Source organism: Lucilia sericata, unplaced genomic scaffold (genome assembly GCF_015586225.1).
Source record: "Lucilia sericata isolate MDLA Ls3-8-SP2 unplaced genomic scaffold, ASM1558622v1 Contig000838F_arrow, whole genome shotgun sequence".
NCBI lineage: Eukaryota > Metazoa > Arthropoda > Insecta > Diptera > Calliphoridae > Lucilia > Lucilia sericata.
Genome location: NW_023994830.1, coordinates 161,181 through 184,572, shown reverse-complemented (window position 1 = coordinate 184,572; position 23,392 = coordinate 161,181). Strand labels below are relative to the sequence as shown.

The 23,392-nt window shown below is 27.8% G+C and overlaps 1 protein-coding gene across 2 annotated transcripts; it reads right to left on the bottom strand.

Moving 5' to 3' along the window:
- Positions 1 to 376: 376 nt before the first annotated feature.
- On the bottom strand, positions 377 to 23,345 carry LOC119608463 (alpha-(1,3)-fucosyltransferase C-like). Of its 2 annotated transcripts, none has more exons than XM_037962896.1 (3): positions 11,891 to 12,725; positions 4,615 to 6,087; positions 377 to 985 (listed from the first exon to the last, which is right to left on the bottom strand). In XM_037962896.1, the coding sequence occupies exons 2-3, from the start codon at positions 5,478 to 5,480 to the stop codon at positions 547 to 549; spliced, it is 1,305 nt and encodes a 434-aa protein (XP_037818824.1). In that variant the 5' UTR covers positions 5,481 to 6,087; positions 11,891 to 12,725; the 3' UTR covers positions 377 to 546. The 2 variants fall into 2 exon arrangements, with proteins under 2 accessions (XP_037818824.1, XP_037818822.1); XM_037962894.1 differs by lacking the exon at positions 11,891 to 12,725 and adding an exon at positions 23,056 to 23,345 and having other exon boundaries at positions 547 to 985.
- Between the last annotated feature and the right edge of the window lie 47 nt (positions 23,346 to 23,392).

Below are 23,392 nucleotides of genomic sequence, written 5' to 3'. Positions count from 1 at the left end.
CTTAGCATTTTAGTATTGTTCCCTGAGTCAAAACCACTGCTTACGCTCTATTTCAATATTTTGTTATCAATTTCTGTCAATACTGAAAAATACCTTAAATGTTTATAGACATTATTATGTCCCAAAATCTTAACTATATTACTTATATGGTGTCCGTCCTTTTCTTAGAATTTGGTATCAAAAATAGATAACATATAATATTTATTTCTAGATTGTAAGTTATATTTCCCAAAGTTTATTGTTATCGGTTCTCTATTTTATTTTCGAAAAATGTGTAAACACTAAATGCAATATTTTTTAGCGGTCTGCAATTTTTCAATAGTTCAGACTAGACTTCTCTATATAGTCCAGACTAGTAAATAATTATAAAAAAATATTTCATTATTAAATATTAAATATTTTTATTATAAGTATAATATAATGAGAAAATTGGACAATACAAATCTTATAAATTTTCATACAAAAGATATACTATTATTTTTACTAATACTAAAACAAACTCATAGTTATAATCATACATATATACTTTTTATATTACACATATTTTCAAAATTTAATACGTGATCGAAAACGACAACTTCCATCCAACCACCATTTTTCAATATTCTGATAAGTTTGTGTCTTTAGAAAGTAATTCGGTTGATGCAACCGTTTGCATAAATCACAGAAGGGAGAATAGAATTTTAAATCGTAATATTGACGCCACCAAAAATAGCGCATATATTCTTCGGGTCTATCCGACAGGTACTTAAGATAATTGACTAAATCTTGTGGAGTTTCATAGTCCTCGACATTGATGTAGGAATGTGGTGGTAAAAAACGTTCATAGTTGGCGCCACCATAAACTATTGGTATGATATTACGACGTAGGATATTATATAATTTTTCTGTTATATAATCGGTGCAGAGAGAGTTCTCGAAAGAAAAATAGAATTTATAGTTTTCATCCAGCATTTTATCACAATCGGCTGAGCCTTTTTGGCAACTGAAATGAGAAAGTGTTTTGAAACATTAATAAAAATATGTTATGTATGTAAATAAATTACAAAAATGGTTAGAATTTAAGAAATTTAATAATATTTATTTCCCTGATTTGTCCTTATTTCTATCGATCAATTTTATCAACAGTAGAGAAAGTTTCTTTGTTTTAGTGATTTTTCAAAACAAAAAAAAAAAAAAACAGATTCAGAAGGTATGCTAATTTTTGCTGATACTAAAGTAAAATTAAGTCTAAAATTAATTTATAGAAGTATAAATAAAAAACAATATTTCCATGTTTGCTTTTAAATAAAAAACAATTCGTTATTAAAGAAATAAACCCAATTGTTTAAGAAAGCATAAGACTTAAATATACACAAATAACAGTGTTTTTTATGTTTGCTTTAAAATAAACAAACAATATTTTGTTTTAAAAAAATAATTAAGAAAATAAATTCAATTTATTGAAGAAATTATTGTGGAAGAAACTTGCATTCGACGATTTGAAATACACGTTTGTTTTGACCCAAGGACGAAGCCTATTGGTTAAAATCGGTCCATTATTTCACCTAGACCCCATACAACTAAACCCCCCGAAAAGGGCTTTTGAGCTCATAATTATGTGTAATATAAATGTATCTCGATGAAAGTTCGCAAAACTAAGTTTTATACAAGCTTTGGTGACCTTGCCGAATTTCGAAATCGGACTTCATTTGACCCTAGCCCCCATACAAAGCCCCCTTCAGAAAGTGTCTTGAACATCCACAATTCATTTATTAACACTGTTATAGCAATGCAATTTAGCACAGACAAATATTATATAAATACAAATCTATCCAGCCCATTTTATCGGGATCTGTCCACATTTGCTCCTATTCCCCATATAAAACCTCTTTTAGAAAATTAGTTTTTCGTCAATAAATTGCTTAAATAAATCGGAATCAAGGTAATATTCAAGATAAATACTTTATTATGAAAAATAAATAACATTTAATATTCGTAACTGGTGTAAGGTATCATATGGTCGGCCACGCCCGACTATTAGGGATGCCAAACGGGACTGGCTTTTACAAATCCCGGGATTCGGGATTTTGAAAATTGCAATCCCGGGATCCCGGGATTTTTCGGTATTTCGGGATTTTACGGGATTTCGGGATTACATGAATTTAATTATTTTATATATGAAAATCTTTAAATCATCATATTTGTAAAGAAAATTGTTTAATTTTGTGGAAATTTAACAGACAGAAGATATATTTAAATTAAAACAATCCAATTAATTCCAATTTTTAAATAAAAACTTTCAGAATTGAATAATTTCTGAAACTTTTTAAATACATACTTACTTCCTAAATAAAAATAAATATCAAGTTCCGAAATTAGACATAAGCACTTTTTAAAACCTCATACTGTTCCATGTGAACTAATAATTATAACAGATACCAATTCAATTATTCGAACATCAATTTAGAACCTATTCTTTGAAAAATATTTGGAATTTTACTCAAAATACATATTAGTTTTGGAACATATTATTATATTCGTAGTATTAATTTAAAATTTTAGGTGCATTCAGAACAAGGTAATTTACCTTTACCGGTATCATTCAGATTTGTAGAAAGTTAGAAATGTAAAATCCTCTAGTATTGAAAAATAAAGTTTGTATTCGACTGTGCCGAAATTAAATACCCACCATCAAAATATTGTAATGTATTGATATTAATATCAGCATCAATGTGATTTTCAGAGGAGGTCCAATTAGGTTTTTTTGTGTCAATTTTGTTCCAAATTTGCAGCCCAAATAGAATGAGTCTTCTAACTCGTGTTTTCAGCTTACAGACACAGAATGTGTATACTTTTTGGGTCGGTCTACGACCAACATTGCAATGTGCTAACAAGTAAAAAGTTATAGTTGGGCGAAGCCTACCATACCCTACACCAGTTATAAAAATAAAATGTGATTTATTGTTCATAATAAAGCATCTAAGTTGAATTGTACCTTGCCTCAGATATAATTTAGCTATTTTTTGTTGAATAAAATTGTGTACATTTAAGTCATATTTCGAAGGGGGCTTTGCATAGGGGCTAGGGTCAAATGAGGCCGCATCATCAAAAAATACATCAGGGTCATGAAGGCTAGTATAGAACTTGGTTTTGCAGCTTTTTGTCGAGTTACGAGTATATTGAACATACATAATTATGAACTTAAAAACCCTATTTGGGGGGTTCAGTTGTATGGGGGCTAGGTCAAATATTGGACCGATGTTATCCATTTTCAATAGGATCCGTCTCTAGTACAATAGAAGATCATGCAAAATTTCATTGAATTATCTTCAAAATTGCTGTAGTTTGATTACAAGGTTTACACGGACGGACGGACAGACGGACGGACATAGCTAAATCGACTCAGAAATGATTCTGAGCCGATTGGTATACTTTAAGGTATAGGACCAATATTATTGTGTGTAACAAACATCAGCACAAACCCAATATACCCTCCCCACTAAAGTGGTGTAAGGTATAAAAACGAAGTGAATAAATAAATTTATATGTGCTATGTGTATGGACTCATACCACTTTAAAAAATAAAAGGTTCAAATATGTATAAAATTAGCTCTGCGGAATTTTGTTTTGCATGAGTCAAAAATAAAATAAGATCGTAATTTTCAAATTAATGAAAATTATGGCTCAAAAAAGAAAATAAAAACAGTTTTTTGAAACAAATCCTAATCCCGAAAAAATTTTATTTCCAAATCCCGGGATTCGGGATTTGCCAATCCCGAAAAATCCCGGGATTTTCGGGATCGGGATTTCGGGATTGGCATCCCTACCGACTATACATTCTTACTTGTTTTAATTTGTATATATTTAAGCAATTTAAGGGGCTATGGGGGAAATATAGACCGATTGCGATAAAATTTGATGAAGTGAATTGTGGACATTAAAGTCAATTTCTGAAAGGGGACTTTGTATGCAGCTAGGAACAAATGAGGCCCCACCACTACGGAATTTGGCGTGGTCAACAATGCTTGTATAAAACTAAGTTATTCTGCTTTTTATCGAGATAAAAGTATATTTAACATAATTATGAGCTGAAAAGCAATTTTCGTGTTTACTGTTGTATGGGGGTTAGGTGAAATAATGGACCGATTTTAAACCTTTTTAAATAAGCTTCGTCCTTTAAAAAAGTGTATGTGCCAAATTTCATCCAATCCAAAATGAAAATTGCGACCTGTACTTTGCGCACTTTGCGCTTTGCATGAATAGTCGGAAATTTTTAGAGGTTATCCCGGATTTTGCTCATATCTCCGTTATTTACCTTATGGCAAACTTCTCACGAAGGTGAAGAGCAAAACTAAAATCGGTTGAGATACAACTATTGCAAAGTTACTGGCTTAACATCTTATAAACAAATCAAGGGATTTTAAAAATTAAATCAGATTCAGATAGTAGAGTTTAATAGGATTCTTTAGTGTGACGAATGTTTTTGGAGGTCTCAGTTCAAAAAAGCCGAATTTTGGATTATGCCAGTCTTTTAGTAAATGAGCGATATGGGTGTTCAATATCGCAGTTCTTTTTTAACACTATTCTCCCACAAAATTAATATGTAGTTTTTTATTCATAACTTATACACACCTTTTTGGTCCACATTTTCCAAAAACATCAACTTCCATATATTTCTGCAAAGCTTCAGTAAGTTTTTCTCTTCGCGATAGTGTTTCACAGTGTGATACAAACCAAGCAGCCATTTTGTTCTTGTACGGCCACAATTCCCATATAGTAGTATCATTATAGTTATCGGGAACTGCACGCCATTGTGGATAGTCTGAAGGGGTCATACGTAAACCGGTCTCTTTATCAACAAAAAAATTATATGTCCACAATATATCCGAATCCATGCGATAAGTCATGGTTAAATTGTAGAAATTATTTTCATCACTTAAAACATGTTTAGTTTCACCGGGTGGTTCCATGAGAGCAAAAACATACAATTGTTTCCCAGATCTACGTTTAGGTATAGAATTCACTAGTGGGAATGGTTGAGCCGTATGAAAGAGTATGGCATCATACATGTCGATATGAGGCAGTATATCCCTTTGATTTGTTATCACACAATTAGAGACGGGACATTTCATGCCTTGGCGAAAAAAAGCCGGATCATTTAAGTCATCCGGTAAAGACCAGCGTTTATCACCAAAAAAATCATTCCACAGCAATATAAAACGTATTTTATTTGTTTCATTTTTCGTAGTTGAACGATCATAACTTTTCACTAAACGATATTGATTAAATTCCGGTAACGTATGGTCGACATACAACCAGGCCACTACGCTAATGGCACAGATTACACCGAGTATAATTAAAAGTCTTTTGGGTTTGCATTGTTTTAGATTCATGAAGTTCTTTTTTGTATAAATTTGATGTTCTATTGGTAAAGTTGTTTGCACTACATGTGAATTGTTAGTGGGTAGTACTAAAGGTTCTCGTTGTGTTCCTACCATTACCGAAGATTAACACCGACTGAGGTGTGTTCAAGTGTTCTATTAAAAATTTACTCTTTACTAACTACCAGCCGAATAATAGTAGTTAGTCTGCAAAATGTTGATTCCTTAGCCGACACCGCTGATTACGTGCTATATTGAGTTAATTTGTTATCGAAACTATAAACACTTTTATGGAACTTTGATTAACTAGAAAGACACCCTCAGTATATGTATGTATTTGGGTTTAGTTTTGGTCTTTTATTTTAGCTCATTAGCTAATCACTTTACTATACCACATTTCCAATATCACATTTTTCTATCTCACTGTCTCTGTCTCTCACTCAATTGCTATTGCATTAACTGTTGACGCGTCGAGTAATTCGATAGTAATTTGAGCAATTGACCAACTATAGATTTAGTTTGGTTGATTATTGTAGTAATTTTCTTATCGTTTTTATTTTGTTAATGAGTTGGTGGAATAGAAATTGTTTTTCCTATAACTCACATATTTTGTCACTTCACTCTAGTTCCGTTCTTTTATTGCTTTTCTATTTTAAGTTATTGTGCTCTATGGTGGCGAGTATCTGGTGAGTGTTTGAGGTGCTGCATTTTCCAACATTCGTAGCTAAAAATATACAAAATAACAATAAATAAATGTCTGTATTTGTGTTCGATATAAAATCTTATCAGTTTAAATATTAATGGATTGAAAACAGGTATTAAATAGACAAAGCGGTCATGGAATGTATGGTCAGTTATCAGTTGTTGATTTTCCAATATATATTTCATAAGTTGTAAGCAACTATCCTCAAGATACAGTTCTGGAATAAGGTTATTATTGTTCATTGTATTGTCATGTTTTACTAACTTAAGTGTAGATAAACACAATAATTATTTATGATAAAGTGTTGAAAAGTACTTGTGTACTAGGGTGATCGACCCGATTTTTCAACCGGTTTTAAAACCGGTTTTTTCTGCTTTACCAGTGTCGGTTTTTTCTTAATGTTGATTTTTCGAATATCGAATAACCCGGTTTTTTTACTTTTTAAAATCCGGTTTCTAATACTTTTATTTGCTTTGTATTCAAAGATTATTTAAATGAAATTTTTAAGTAAATAATAATACAGCCCGTCTAAATTTTAAAAATATTCGAGTCGATGAACTAGCGTATATTTTTCTACAGCTCCTTTGGTTAAACTTTTTTGATTTTCCTAATTAATTAAAAAAATGTATTTGTAAAATTGATAACTGTTTTATCATTCTTAAGATTATATTCCAATTACCATAATTAATTTACGGCTGAAATTTTATGGAAGTGTTGGAATGCCTATGCAAATTTCCTAAACAGGGCTTTTAAAATAAGCTAGGATTACATAGTACCTTATGTTTAACAGAAGTGTCCCACTTTTTTCCAAATTTTTTTATATTAAAGAAATAGTGTAAATCAAACGACTAGATATAAAGTTATAATCTTTTAAACTGTTAAAAATCATTTCGGGCCATGTTTTATTAATCAAATTTAAACATAAACAATAAGTTTTTCAAATTAAAATATATTTGTTTTATTTATAATGAAAAACCGGATAACCGGTTTTTTCTGAATTTGAAAAATATCAACCGGTTTTTTTTAAATGTCAACTATTCGAACTATTCGAAAACCGGTTTTTGGAAAATGTCGAATAATCGATCACCCTATTGTGTACACATTGTGTAGGTACCTGAATGATAAATCGTATGAGAGACAATAAATAAATTGAAGGTATAGATAATAAAATGAAAAGGGTTCATTGGAAATTTAATTAAATTTTATTAAAAGGAACAATACATTTATTAATTAATTTGCATATGTTGTAATTATTAAACAACATTTTTCATAAACAATATGTCTTAATATAAATTAAATGGTTATGTATGGCCCGTAACCTACATTAAGTATATTTCGGAAATATCTATATTAGAGTGATTCAAGCTTGTATGAAGGAAACAAAAATTGTCTGACAGGCCGTCCTCCCTCTAGAATTGTTCTATGGGTTATAAAACTATGTCATACAAAAAATTAGGCTGATTGGATAACGTTAACAACGACTCTGAAGTTTCTAAATGCATTTACAAGGAGAAAATATCGATTTTTTCAGTTTTTGCTCAAATTTGGCCATTTAAATTTTGAACTTTATTGTAAAGAATTCGTAATGTGCACAGAGTGAGCAATTCGAAAAGATATTAAACACAAAATTTGCTTGAAAACTTTAAAAGTTATTTCAAATTCCCCAGGCCACTAACATGTCCCACGGCACATGAATTCGAAATGTGACAAAAAAATACTTTTTTTGGGATATATTCTAAAAAAAAAACATTTTGTTACTTAAAATATATCTATAATTACTCGAATATTAGTTTTTGCCCTTATAAGATAACGCTAACTCGTTCTCAGCTACGGTCAAAAAAGTTTGATTTTTTCAACGGCCGTTTCAAATCTCCAATTTCAGTTTTTTTGAATCTTTGTAAACAAATTTCAAAATTTTTAGGAGATCTCATGGGGATTTATGGCCAATTGATGAGGCTATTAAACGGTAAAAAAAATAGATCCATAAACTGTGGAGTTCAAAGGTCAAATTTTGCAATATTTGGAAATTTTTAGTGCACCATATCGAAATAATATTTATTTGTCGGCCATCTTTACCACAAATGACTGGAATTTATCGTATATAGATCGATATTTAAAATAGAGTTAAAAAAAGTCAGATTAACCCTTTAAGGCACTTAACACTAAAGTCATAGTGGTCTTACAATGTACTTATTTTGAGAACTTTCGGTTTGATTTAAGCTTAAATGCATACTTGATTTGAGATATTAATTTAAGAAAATAAACAGAATTAATTCGAAAATAGGCTTAGTTTGAGCTCGATTCGTACTTGATTACAGAATTCAGAGCATTTCAGTAAAGAGTTTAGTTTAATTATTAATAAACATGATGATGACATTAGTCTAAAACTCAACTACTTATTCCAAAAATATTCTTAACTTAATGAGAATTATATTTAAGGTAGCAAATAAATTTATTTTTGACTAAAGTACAAATTGGAATTAAATTAAGTATGAAAATGGTTCAAATATAATTCCCTTAAAAATAGAAAGCAAAAGGTTTTTTGCTATCGATTTGTTTAATCAATCCCGATTTGTAAATATTTTAAGAATTAGACAATTTTTTAAGTGTGTTGTAAAATTAAAGTTAAATTTAATACACGACTTTTCATCCTGTGCATGACTATACCCAGCAAAAACTCTCATTACGTAGTAAGCTAGAAAGTAATATTGGAATCACGTGGAAACTAATTACTCTTGGGGTGAATAACCAATTATTTTTGTTCGACGAGGTTCAAATAATATGTACCTACCTATCTTAAACAAATTAATAAATGGTTACAATAACTTTGCGAATAATAGGTTTGTTACAAATTGCAAATAAAACAAGTAAGAAAGTATAGTCGGGCGTGACCGACCATATGATACCCTACACCAGTTATGAATATTAAATGTGATTTATTTTTCATAATAATTCATAGTTCCGATACATTTAAACAATTTATGGAAGAAAAACTAATTTTCTGAAAGAGGCTTTATATGGGGGCTAGGGACAAATATGAACCAAGCCCGATAATGTTTTGTGAATATATTTATATTTATATAATAGTTTTTTGTGCTGAATTTGATCGCGATTTTTGTGTTTATAAGTTAATTTTGGTCATTCAAGTAATTTTCGGAAGGGGACTTTGTATGGGAGCTGGGGCCCGATCTTTATGAAATTTGGCAAGGTCATCAAGGCTAGTATAAAACTTAGTTGTGCCGGGGGGTTCTGTTGTATGGGGGCTAGGTGAAATAATGGACCAAATTTCATCCAATTATCTTGAAAATTGCTACCTGTACCTTGCGCACAAGGTTTACATGGACAGCCAGCCGGCCAGATGGACGGACATAGCTAAATCGACTTACAAACATCAGCACAAACCCAATATACCCTCCCCACTAAAGTGGTGTAGGGTATAAAAATTGAGACAATAGGAGGCTAGGTGAAATAATGGACAAAATTTCATCCAATTATCTTGAAAATTGCGAACTGTACCTTGCGCACAAGATTTACATGGACAGCCAGCCGGCCAGACGGACGGACGGACATAGCTAAATCGACTCAGAAAACGATTCTAAGCCGATTGGTATACTTTAAGGTGGGTTTAGGACGAATATTTTTGTATGTTACAAAACATCAGCACAAACCCAATATACCCTCCCCACTAAAGTGGTGTAGGGTATAAAAATTGAGACAATAGTCTAATCTATAGTCGGAACTTAGTCTATTGTTTGATCTAGTATATAAGTCCAGTCTATAGTTGAAGCAACAATATTGTACTTACATTGTCGAAACTATAGTTTGGTGGTAGTCGTAACTATAATCTGATCTATAGTGAGTCTGATCTATGGTCTATATAAAGTTGAGATTATAGTGCGTTATATATCGCTCATTTACTACAAGACTGTCATAATCCAAAATTCGGGGTTTTTTGAACTAACGACTGGAAAAATATAATAATTTGGTCTATAATCTGGTCTACAGATCGGTCTGTAGTTTGGTTTATATATCAGTCTACAGTTGAGATTGGTATATTGTCCCGTATAAAGACCAGCATGAATGTAATCTGGTATATAGTCGAGCCTATAATAAGATATATAGACAATACTATTTTCAGGTCTAAAGTCTGGTCTATAGTATGGTCTATAGTTGAGACAACAGTCTGTGATATAGTCGATACTATAGTTTGGAATTTAGCCGGGTTTATAGTCTGGTCTATAGTCAATACTATAGTCAATACTAATAAGTACAAATTATGATGAATTAGTTGTTTAGAGGTATGCCAGTCTTCCAGTAAATTAAAGATAAGTTTTTTATTTTTAAAAAGTTTTTTTTTTCATCTTAATCCACTGTAATAGCTGCCAAATATACTTATATGAAGTATGCGTATGTTTTTGTTTTTATTTCGTCTTTCAAATTTAAGTTCATTAAAATTAATTGAAATTCTCTTAGTTCCATCAAAAACAGAAACTGTCGCATCCATTTGGTCATCATAGCATGACATTATATGGAAGTATCAGTTTAACACTCGTTTATAACATTTCAAATGTTTTTATTTATTTCGTTAATTGCCAAAATATGTAGGGATCTTCACAGTTTCCCACTCATCTTCATCAATTTATTTCAACAAACTACATAAGTGATCGGGTCTTATTGTTGTATGTTCTGTGTAATGAGTGCGAGTGGTAATTGAATATGTATGTTTAGGTATGTAGCTGGACATTTATGATTTTCCCTTTGTGAGTGCAACTTAATATTTTTTCGTAACTCTATACAATTTAAAAAGATAAACTGAAATTATCTTTTAAATATATTGTTTAATTTATATTACTTTTAACTATTTTGTAAATAGGCGTTATGTAGTTTATAGTAGGTATGCAGTATAAGTGGAAAAAATAGGGGTATTCACGATCTAATGTATTTTATTTCATTTATTTTTTTTAATTAAATTTCAATTTTTTTAGATAATGAAGAAGGATTCTTTATTTCTTTTTTCGAAAATTCGTAATTAAGTTAAAATTTTTGAAAGTTTTTTAAATAATCCTGAGGATTCCACTCTCTTTTTACAACTTTTTGAAGTAGTCTGATGACATAGGCAACTCGAATTTGTTGAACTTATAGTACGTTTCCATATCGTAACTGAGCTTTTTTTAAAGAAACTTCTTCATAAATTTTCTATTTAAAGAAAATTTTCAATAAAAATATCCATAAATTGAATTAAATAATTTTCTAATTAAAGAATATTATTCATAATATTTTCATAGGTTGTTTCGGAATTTTGCACATATCTTCTTTATTTATGGACTGATTTTGTAAAATTAAGTAGGAAACTTATCGAAAGCCTCGAAATAAGATAATTGAAGATTTGGATTGTGAAGATAAATTCAGAAAATTTATTTCAGCAAACACACAGACAGACGGACATGATAGGGAAAGATCTTTAAATTACAAGCGGAAATGTAGAAATTACAAATGGTATGACAAACATGCATACATACATACATTTGTATATACCCTACCCACGAAGGTGAAGGGTATATAAATATTGTATAATTAAATTATTTATATTGCATATTTATAACATTTACCACAAGTGATATAGATTTCATAAATTATCCATCGTATGATGTGATTCCCCTGCCTGTTCTTAAATGGATTGATTTCACCCCTTTGTTATTTCACAATGACAATCAATAATTCTTTAATTAATGTTCAATTAAATAAACAAAAATTTGATTTTCAAATACGCAGTTCAAAATAGAATTTGGAAATATATTTTTTTATTTTCAATTTAAATATTTACCTGCCGTTTCATCCTCTTAATACTTTTCGAAAACATGTTTGTTGTTTACTTTTTACTTATAAATATTTTTATTTTACAAAACTTTTTTTTAAATATCTATAGAATGCACTTGATAAACAATTGTTTTAAATATTTTAGTCAATATTGTGAAAATTATAACAAAACCATAGACCAGCAATGGTTTCAGCAATTCGAAAACAAACATCATGTTGAGTGTTTTTTTATTTTATTCTATTTCTATTATAAATAAATAAATATTCAAGTTGTTTTGGAATGAATAAAAAACAGAATGAATTGGCTAAGAATTCAAACAGCAACTGCAGCAGCAAAAATAAAAATTGCACTTAAATTTTCTTACAAATGAAGTCATTTATTTAACAGTGAATCATTTGCCATTGATTCTATTATTTGTTTGTTTTATTTTATTTTTTATTTTATTTTCTGTAATTATAAATTCTTTTTTTTTATTATTTATTTGCTAGATGACGAAATTTTCTATGTAATAATAAATCACTATTGCCTTCGCAGCAATTAAACAAAGTTTTATAGTTAACGGATTTTCAGTTTCATTTTCAGTTTGAAATTCTAAGTTTGTATGTTTGTCTGAAGGTATTGAAAAACCACGTTCGTTTTACTTTCATGTATGCGCTTATTCTCAGAGTAAACAAAAAAAATCACATTAAATCAAATCGGAAATAAATATACTAAAGTCGTGTGAAAAGTAAATACAACAATAACAACAACAATACGAAAGGTATTGAAGGAAATACAATAACAACAGAAAAATAATAATAAAAAATCTAAAAAACACTTTAATTGTGCCCCGTTAACTCGTCAACGTTAAAATGTCTACTAATCGTTTGCCACTACTCTACTTATGAGGTCCAAAAACAAAACAAACACACAAATAAATATACTAGAACTCACACATACACACATACATGTAGAAAAAATGCACGCAAAACATCTAAAAGAAAGTGAATGAGTAAATGAATGTGGTGTACGAATACAAGTACGCACAGTGGGACACTAAGAACTTAAAAAGCTTTTAGAAACTTCGATCCACTACATCCGGACAGTTGCAGAGGAAGTGAATAACTAATGACAACTTCTGTATATATATACATAAATAGTTAATGTGTAACACTCAGAACTGCTTTTGACCCCTCTTTGTTAGGGTCCTGCTTTCACCTTCACATTCGGAAATATCGGCATTCAATAAACAGATAATAAAATTTAAAATTTCAGCTGGCTTTCCACCAGACAATCGCTCATTAACATGAACGTAACCATTTTGAAAAGTCACATGTTTTTCTTGAGGTGGCGTGTCATAATGTCCATGGACGTTATGACACACTAAATTGAGTCCATGGACGTTATGACAATTTCAAAAGTATCACAATGTGACATAAAGTCCATGGATTTCAAAGAGTACATTTATCAATTTAGCGAAGCCGGTATTCGAAATACCACAGAGTTTTAAACCCTTGCGCCCGGCCGAAGGCCATTTTTATAGGGAATCCAAAATGCAACATACACAAATTTAGGAGCAGTTTTTTAGGCGATAAGAGTGTTCCTTTCTTAAATTCTAAACAAATTTTCCAATACATTTCTGTTTTAAACGTGTCAAAATGTTCATGGACATTATGACATTTTCTGTCCATGGACAATATGTCGCTTTATGGTGTGTCGTAAGGTCTATGGACATTATGACACTCTACCTTTTCTCGAGACGGATTCTCCAAATTCTTTATAGGTCTTCTAAAAGTTATAAAAATTCTATTATTTTTTATTATTGGACATTTTCTTAAAATCTCTTCTTTTTATAGAAAAGTTTTGATAAAATCTCTTTTTATAAAAAATTTTCTAGAAATTTTCTTCTTTTATAAAAAATTTTCAATAAAATATCTTCTTTTTTTATCAAAAATGTTCGATAAATTCCCCCTTTTTATTGAAAATGTTCGATAGATTAATTCTTTTTAAATTCTCTTTTTATAGAAAATTTTCGATAAATTCTCTTTTTATAGAAAATTTTCGATAAATTCTTTTTTTATAGAAAATTTTCGATAAATTCTTTTTTTATAGAAAATTTTCGATAAATTCTTTTTTTTATAGAAAATTTTCGATAAATTCTTTTTTTATAGAAAATTTTCGATAAATTCTTTTTTTATAGAAAATTTTCGATAAATTCTTTTTTATAGAAAATTTTCGATAAATTCTTTTTTTATAGAAAATTTTCGATAAATTCTTTTTTTATAGAAAATTTTCGATAAATTTTTTTTTTTATAGAAAATTTTCGATAAATTCTTTTTTTATAGAAAATTTTCGATAAATACTCTTTTTATAGAAAATTTTCCATAAATTCTCTTTTCATAGAAATTTTTCGATAAACTCTCTTTTCAGAGAAATTTTTCGATAAACTCTCTTTTCAGAGAAATTTTTCGATAAATTCTCTTTTTATAGAAAAATTTTGATAAATTCCCCTTTTATAGAAAAATTTTGATAAATTCTCCATTTATAGAAAATTTTTGATAAATTCTCTTTTTATAGAAAATTTTCGATAAATTCTCTTTTTATAGAAAAATTTCGATAAATTCTCTTTTTATAGAAAATTTTCGATAAATTCTCTTTTTATAGAAAATTCTCTTTTTATAGAAATTTTTCGATAAATTCTCTTTTTATAGAAATTTTGCGATAAATTCTCTTTTTATAGAATACAATTTTCGATAAATTCTCTTTTTATAGAATACAATTTTCGATAAATTCTCTTTTTATAGAATACAATTTTCGATAAATTCTCTTTTTATAGAATACAATTTTCGATAAATTCTCTTGTTATAGAATACAATTTTCGATAAATTCTCTTTTTATAGAAAACAATTTTCCATAAATTCTCTTTTTATAGAAAACAATTTTCGATAAATTCTCTTTTTATAGAAAATAATTTTCGATAAATTCTCTTTTTATAGAAAACAATTTTCGATAAATTCTCTTTTCATAAAAAACAATTTTCGATAAATTCGCTTTTTTTACGGACATTTTTCGATAAATTCTCTTTTTACGGACATTTTTCGATAAATTCTCTTTTATAGAAAATTTTCGATAAATTCTCTTTTATAGAAAATTTTCGATAAATTCTCTGTTTACAGACAATTTTCGATAAATTCTCTTTTTATAAAAAAATTTTGATTAATTCTTTTTTATAGCAAATTTTTTATAAATTCTCTTTTAAGAAAGTTTTTGATTAATTTTCTTTTTATAGAAAATTTTCCAAAAATTTAAGTATAAATACAAAAATTTCTATCTCAACCCACTGTTTAGATTTTTTGAATTGAATGGAATGAATGAATAAATGTGTGTCAAACAATAACAACAACGTGGTTCTATAGTATAAGAACAACAAATACTATTAGAACACAAACAACAACAACAACAAACAAATTTAAAACAAAAAAAATTCTAAAACAACAACAGCAATATATGTTTGTACACTAAATAAAAAATACCAACAACAAAAAGTAAAATAAGAATAACATTGTACACGTACTTATAGTAAGTGTACTCTCGACTAGAGTCATCCATACAAAAGTACGTACAGATGTACGTACGACGTCCATACAGAGTACTTGGTATTATTGTAGATTTCCATACATATTGTTTTTTTTTTTTTTTTTTTTCTTTTTTAACAAAATGTATAAAAATATACAAAAGTGTAATATAATTATCAGTTTTGTATTTTTATATCATATGAAATCAAATATTTACACAACAGAGATGTGTCACATTGTTGGCAGCATCTTGGGAAAGATTAAAAGTGAAAATAATGGTAGGTGCTATTTAAAAGAGCGAATACGTAATATGTATTAATACCAATAATATAAAGTATACGTCACAGCTCCTATTTCAAATTAAAATTAAACTTTGTTATACTAAAAAATCGAATTAAATATAACAGATTTTTTTATTAAAAATTATAAAATGTTTAAGACAATATGTGGACCTAAGGTTGGTTCTAGAAACCAAATAAATATTCATAAATACGATTTAACTGACTTTTACTAACAACGTATAAGAGTTGCCTTAAGTTTGTGGCACTTCGTTTTATTTTACGTACAACAGTAAGATTCATAAAATATTTACATGGTCATTTACATACATACCGATCTACTGTAAACTTGCAGTAGGGAAAAAAAAATCGAAGAATAAAAAAATGTGTTAATGAAAAAATTACAAACAAAAGTAGATTTCAAAAGGTTTTAACATTGTTCTTAGTTTATTTAAGGCAAGAATAAAAAGAAATATTAAGGTTTTAAAATTGTTGTTGTTTTGTAAAAAAGAAACACCAAAAACACAAAGGCAAATGGAAGGTAATAGTAGAAAAAGGCCTTTTTTATTTAGAGAATTTCTATAAAATTTTCGATATAGAGTACCTAAATGTATCTAAAATTTTATTTATTTTCTATAAATAGATATTTTATCGAAAAATATTCTATTAAAATAAAAATTATCTAAAAATATTCAATAAAAAGAAAAATTATCAAAAATGTTTTATAAAAGAAAATTTATCAAAAATAAAAAGAAAAATATCCTATAAAAAGAACGTTTATTGAAAATCTTCCATAAAAAGAACATTAAGCAAAAATCTCTATAAAAAGAAAATTTGGCAAAAATGTCTATAAAAAGCAAATTTATCACAAATTTTCCATAAAAAGAAATTTTGTCGAAAAATGTTCCATAAAAAAAATATTTCTCGATTTTATATTAAAAGAAATTTTCATGAAGATTTTCTATAAAAAGAAAACCTTTTGAAGATTTTGTATAAAAAGAAAATTCCTCGGAAATGTTCTATAAAATGAAATTTTTTCGCAAATATTCTATAAAATGAAAATTTTTCGCAAATTTTCTATAAGAAGAAAATTTATCGAAAAATGTTGTATAAAAAGAAAAACTATCGAAAATTTTTCTATAAAAATCTAAATTTTTTATAAAAAGGAAATTTTCGCAAAATTTTCAATAAAAGAAAATTTGTTGAAAATTAAAAGAAAAATATTTAAAATATTTTAAAATATTTCTATATAAATTCTTATAGAAATATTTCTATAAGAAGAGAATTTATCGAAAAATGTTGTATAAAAAGAAAAACTATCGAAAATTTTTCTATAAAAATCTAAATTTTTTATAAAAAGGAAATTTTCGCAAAATTTTCAATAAAAGAAAATTTGTTGAAAATTAAAAGAAAATGACATCATCGTGTTAAAAATTTAAGTAAATTTTAGAATTTTAACTTCTTACATGGTAATGAAAGTTTTTACTGGGATTTTTATTAACATTACTTAAGCACAAATTTTCCACTTCCGAATTAATATTTTTCTAAAATTTTCTATAAAAAAATTATCGAAAAATGTTCTAAAAAATATATTTATAAAAAATTTCTCGAAAATTTAAAAAAAAAAAAATTATTTAAAAAGAAAAATTTTACATACATTTTCTAAATCCATAAATCGTTAAAAAATATTCTAGAATCTAAGATTTTATTGAACATTTTTGATAATTTTAGATAAATACAAATTTTCCACTTCCGACATAAACTAAATATTTAAATATTTATAAATAGCAAAAATTGTTCTTTTCAAATTCAATAGCAGCTAAAAATAAATATTTAAGTACTTCTTTATTTTTTATAGTATATATCTTATTTTTCAAATGCACAATTAATAATTTATTAAACCATTTGACCACCATGACAATTGTGGGGCCCCAATTTACTCCTACACTTTGGGGGCTAACAATTAATGAAATAAAATACTAGAAAACACGAAATACCAGAAGGTCATACACTTTGTTGTTAACAATTTTATGTCACGTTCCAAGACAAAAACATTATTATATTGGTAAGACGTTTCCTCTGCCTTACACTTGTTCTTCTTTCTCTTCTCGTCAAAACAAAAAAAATTCGAATTCTTGCCAACTAACAACGTTTATTTCCAACGACTGAACGCGACTGCATAAATAAACAAATTTTGTAAATTAACTATTTTTATATAAAATTACTTTTATTTAGTTGCTTAGTTGTTAATACATAAAATCTTAACCCCACTACACTTTACCGATTCCCAATGGCTGAACGTCATTACCAGGGAAACCGAAAATATGCTCCAAAAAAAGAGTTTTAAGAGCTTTAAATATGCCGTAAAAAACTTAAAATATGCTCTTAAAAATTAAAGAATATGCTCCAAAAATAATTATTTTAAAGTATATTTTAACTTTGAAAATCTCAAAAACACTGAAATTGTAATGAAATAATAAATATTTAATGACATATTTCATCCTACAAGATTTTTTATAATTGATTCATCACATAGTTTGAAGAACTAGTTTAATAGAACTCAGTTTTACATTCAGATAACCAATAAATAACATGAAGCCATTTGGTCCCAAAAAAAAAAAAAAAAAACATATTTTAAACTACAAAGTTTGACACATTTCTTCCAATTGTATTCATAGCTTCAAAACTGAAATTTTAATCCTTGTTGTCATAAAATCCAATAATTACACTGTGATTAAAATTTCAACTTTCAAAAAGACACAGAAAAAAGCCGAAACACGTGAATTTAATTTTCGGTCGTAGTATCTAGTGGCATACTCCGTTTTGAAAAGTTGGGTCAAAATCGGGAGATATTGGATTTTAAAGTTTACACTGTTTCTGAGGTGTTTTTTAATTATTTAAATTAAAAAAAAAAATTTTCACGTATAGAAAAGTATATAAATACATGAAACTAGAGTCCATTTGAATTAATTATGCATATATATTTTTTATAATTAGTTCGTATGTCTATGCGTGAAAATTTTTTTCAAAATTTAAAAAATAAGAAATCACCTCATAAACAGTTCATACTTTAAAACGCAATATCTCCCGATTTTGACCTAACTTTTCAAAACGGAGTAAGCCACTAAATTCTACGACCCAAAATTAAGTTTAGGTGTCTCGGGGTTTTTCTGTGTCTTTTTGACATACTTACAGTGTTATCAATACTAGTTTTTTAAACGATAAAAATGGATTGGTCTCATGAAATCCAAAGTAATCGGTTTTATGTTAGATTTAAAATTTAATGCTTTATTGAATAAAAAACTATAACATTGGTTTTCATGAGACTAATGTATTTTTTGCAGTTTTCAAGTTCTACAAACGAAAATAATTTTTTTCAAAATTGTAAAATAGGCTAAAAAATTAAAAAAAAATTAAATTTGATTTTTTTTAAATAAAGTTTTGAAAAAAAATGAAAAATGTACAAAAATGAAAAAAAGCGAAAAACTTCAAAATATGCACTAAAAGAGTAAAATATGCTCTAAAAACTCGAAAATATGCCATAAATATGCTACAAAAGTCAAATCATGCAAAATTATGCTTTTATGGGTAAAATATGCAAAAATATGCTCTAACAAATCGATGCCAAAATTCAAAAATTGGTCTGAAACGTGTAAATATCTTATCCATGAGTCCATACGACGCAACACAAAAAACATGCATTTGCATATTCTGGTTTCCCTGGTCATTACATTTAATTATTATTGTATGCTTGACGATGGTTGATTTTATTTAATTTTGTTGTGGCACATACTAGAACTCATATGCAAACAATTTATATTAATTGAAATAATTGATTTAAAAACACACACTCGTACGTACACTCACGTGTATATTAAAGTCCCCATTGCATGAGTTTATGTTTGCTATAGAAATCTGATCGATTGGTCTGTTAAGGGTTTTACTGCTATGTAAACATGGCCAATGACGAATCATATTTTATTTGTATTTTATCTTGTGTACTAATTGCATTGTTAGAACTAATATCAAGGTGGCAAAAATATGTAAAAAGAAATAACGATAAATTGTTAATAAGTTTTTATATAGTATTTGAAGGTGTAAGAGAATTAGTCATTGATGAATAATAAGCACTCTATGTTTCTCAATACATTTTATATACACCATCAAAAAAGACGACATTTATAGTACATCGAAATATTGATCGTAGACCATAGTAGACCATACGACTATCTAGCCATCTCCAGCAGTTTGTCTGTTGTAAGCTGTTGTTGACATAAGCTGTTGTGACATATAAAAATATTATGAATATTTAAAAAAATATATATATTTTTGTTTAAAAAAGTCGCTCTTTTCAAATTTATGAAAAATGATTTGATGTGGGAGTATAAAGCTCAATATTGCCGAATTTAAATCAATTTCTTGCTATTGCTTAACCTATAGGTAACATTATAATAAGAACCACTTTATGAGTCCATTCTAAGCAAAAAATTTTTGAATTTAAATTTAATCTAAACTAAATATCTGCTAAACGGATGCAAACATAATTACTTTAGATTTTGAACAGCAATCCTTCTAAGGAATTTTAAATGAATATGTACTCTAGTACAAGGAACCTTCTTGTTAAGAATTTGTATATATTCTATAACGCATCCCTATAACAAGCTCAGAGTGTGATAAATTCGAACAAAAATTATTGATTAAATCCAAATAGATCTTGTGACGATTATAATCATCCTTTCAATAACTATTTATAGAACTAATACAATTTTTTCTGTATTCATCAGACCTTTTTCAAAATATGACTTCATTAATCGCAAAGTTTTTAAAACGTTCCTTTGCAAAAAACCTTAATAATAACCTAAATCTCTATAAATTTACTAAGACCACTTGTAAAGATTACCTGCCTTATCTAAAAACTATTAAGTATTAAGTTAAAATAGTTATTAAAACCTGTTTTTATATGAAATAAGTGGGCGTGGCCAACCATTTGATACCCTACATCAGTTATGAGAATAAAATGTGATTTATCATTCATAATAAAGCATTAATGTTGATTTGTATCTTGCCTCCGTTATATTTGAACAATTGATAGATGAACATTGGACATTTAAATACATTTCTAATGCAGGCTTTGTATGGGTGCTAGGGTGAAATGAGGCCCAATCATTACAAAATTTTGGGTCATCAAGAGTAGTATAAAACTTAGTTGTGCCACTATTTGACCAGTCATTACAAAATTTTGCAGGGTCATCAAGAGTAGTATAAAACTCAGTTGAGCCACTTTTTGTCCAGACATGGATATATTACACATAACTATGAGTTAAAAAGTTCAAATCGAGGGGTTCGTTTGTATGAGGGCTAGGTGAAATAATGGTCCGATTTTTATGAAAATCAATAGGATTTGACCTTGGGTCAAAAGTATTAAATTTTATTGAATCATCTTCAAAATTGCGACCTGTACTTTGATTACAAGATTACGCATATCATGGACAGACGGAATGACATGGATTAATTGACTCAGAAAATGATCAGCAAACGTATGTATAATACCCTCCCCACTATAGTAGTGTAGGGTATAAAAAGTATGTAGTAAACCATTGTTAACTTTAATAATCGTTTTTGCATAAGACAGTACTTCTTTTGTCTTCCATGAGCTTTGTGATTACTTAGTGGGATGCTAGGATATATTTATACAAAAAATATTTAAATTCCAAAAGCAAAGTTTTTGAGTTAAAATATATATTTTTTTCACATATGCCCTTTGCATCCCACTAAGTGACCACAAAGCTTTTAAAGGAAATGGTCTACTTCTATTCAAAAAAATAGGGGAAAATTAAGTGACAAATATTAAAAAAATCTTATTCTTAAGTTAAAAAATAATTTGTTTGTATATAAGCTATCTTTTGAGCAAAAAAACAAAACAAAAGAGTTTTTTGAAAAAAAAAATTTTGAAGCATTGAAAAAATATCTATCTGAACTCGTTTGAATAAAACCCTGTATGACCAAAATGTCCAACACTGAGCCCCCCTAAGTTTGTGTCTGGTCTACTATCCAATAGTACTAACCTTGGTACAAATTTCATCAAAATCGAAAGACATCGATTTTTAAAGTTGGGTCACTTGACACGAAATGACCCATATGTATATCTTTATTATCCATAATTTGCCTAAGACCCCAATGGACCTACACATTTTTATACTCACCATCAAAAATATGGGGAGTATAGCGATGAAATTCGACATTAGCAAGTTTCTTATGAGTTAAAATCTCTTTACCAAATTTTATGAGAATCGGTCCACAATTGACTCTACTCCCCATATAAGGTCCCCCTCAGAAAATTACTTTAACGCTCACTACTGGCTTAAAAATACGAGTATAGCGCTGAAATTCGACTTAAGTAAGTTTCTGATGAGCACTAATCTTTGTACCGAATTTTATGAAAATCGGTCTAAAATTGACCGTACCCCCCAAATAATAATATAATGTTAATCCTAAAGGAATATGTCCATAATTGACTTAAGCCCTATTTCAAATATCAACCTAATGTTTATATAGGCCGATATATAAGATTCGGCTAGTTGAATATAAAAAGTTTATATTTTTTATGAAAAACTGAAGTACCTACTGATCATTTGGCAATTTTAGGTTTATTACATAAAAATAAATTTTAGATGAAAATTTCAACCGATTTTTGAATTTTCATATAAAAATTAAATTTAAAAAAATTATTATTATTTCTTCAATTCGATCTTATATACCCTTCACCTAAGTTTGTTAAAAAAAAATAAAAAATAAAATTAATTTAATTTTTTTATTTAAAATTTTTTTAGTTTTAAGGATATAATTTTAATTTTAAAAATAATTTTTTTTCTCATTTTTCAGTAACTTTGTTAATAACAAAACAATAACAACACACATACAGTTTTTGATTTTTCATATAAAAATACTTAGATTTGTGATGGAAAACTTTAAGTAATTTTGTTAAAATCATGATCAATAATAAAAATAAAAACCGAATTACTTCCAAAAGAATTACATTTATCAGCACATCAAAAGTAGCACTAAGTAAGTCTAAAGTGATCTGTGGAAGTGATGTTTATTGATTTCCAAAGAAGCGAAAATAATTAAATTTTTGTTATAAATATGGTTGTACCGGCTTACTATATTTCTATGCACCATTGTGCAACCATTTAAGTTAATGCGATCATCTATATTAGTTGACTCATCAATAACATACAATAAACGTTTATCCAATACTAATAGCGGTAAAAAACAATCTAATGGAATTTACGTTTATTTTTTAAAAATTAACAAATAACAACAATTGTGTTTTACTTACCTAAATGTATATATTTTTTGTAACAAATAAATGCTGGATAAAGCAAATCCTTAATTGTTTATTAATTATGTGTTTATTTTTGTAAATTTTATTTTATTTTTTTTAATTGTTTTTAAAATTTGTATTTTATTTAAATAATCAAGAGACTTTTTAAATTGACTATACAATACAAATGTGGTTAAACAGTTTTTAATAATTAAATTTATGAATGAATAAAATATTATTAAATTTTTTATTACAAAAAATAAGAGCTTTACTTATTTCTACTGTTATAAGTGGCGATCTGAACTTTAGAAATGACCAAGTAGAATAGAGAACAAGCAATTGTTTAGCTTGT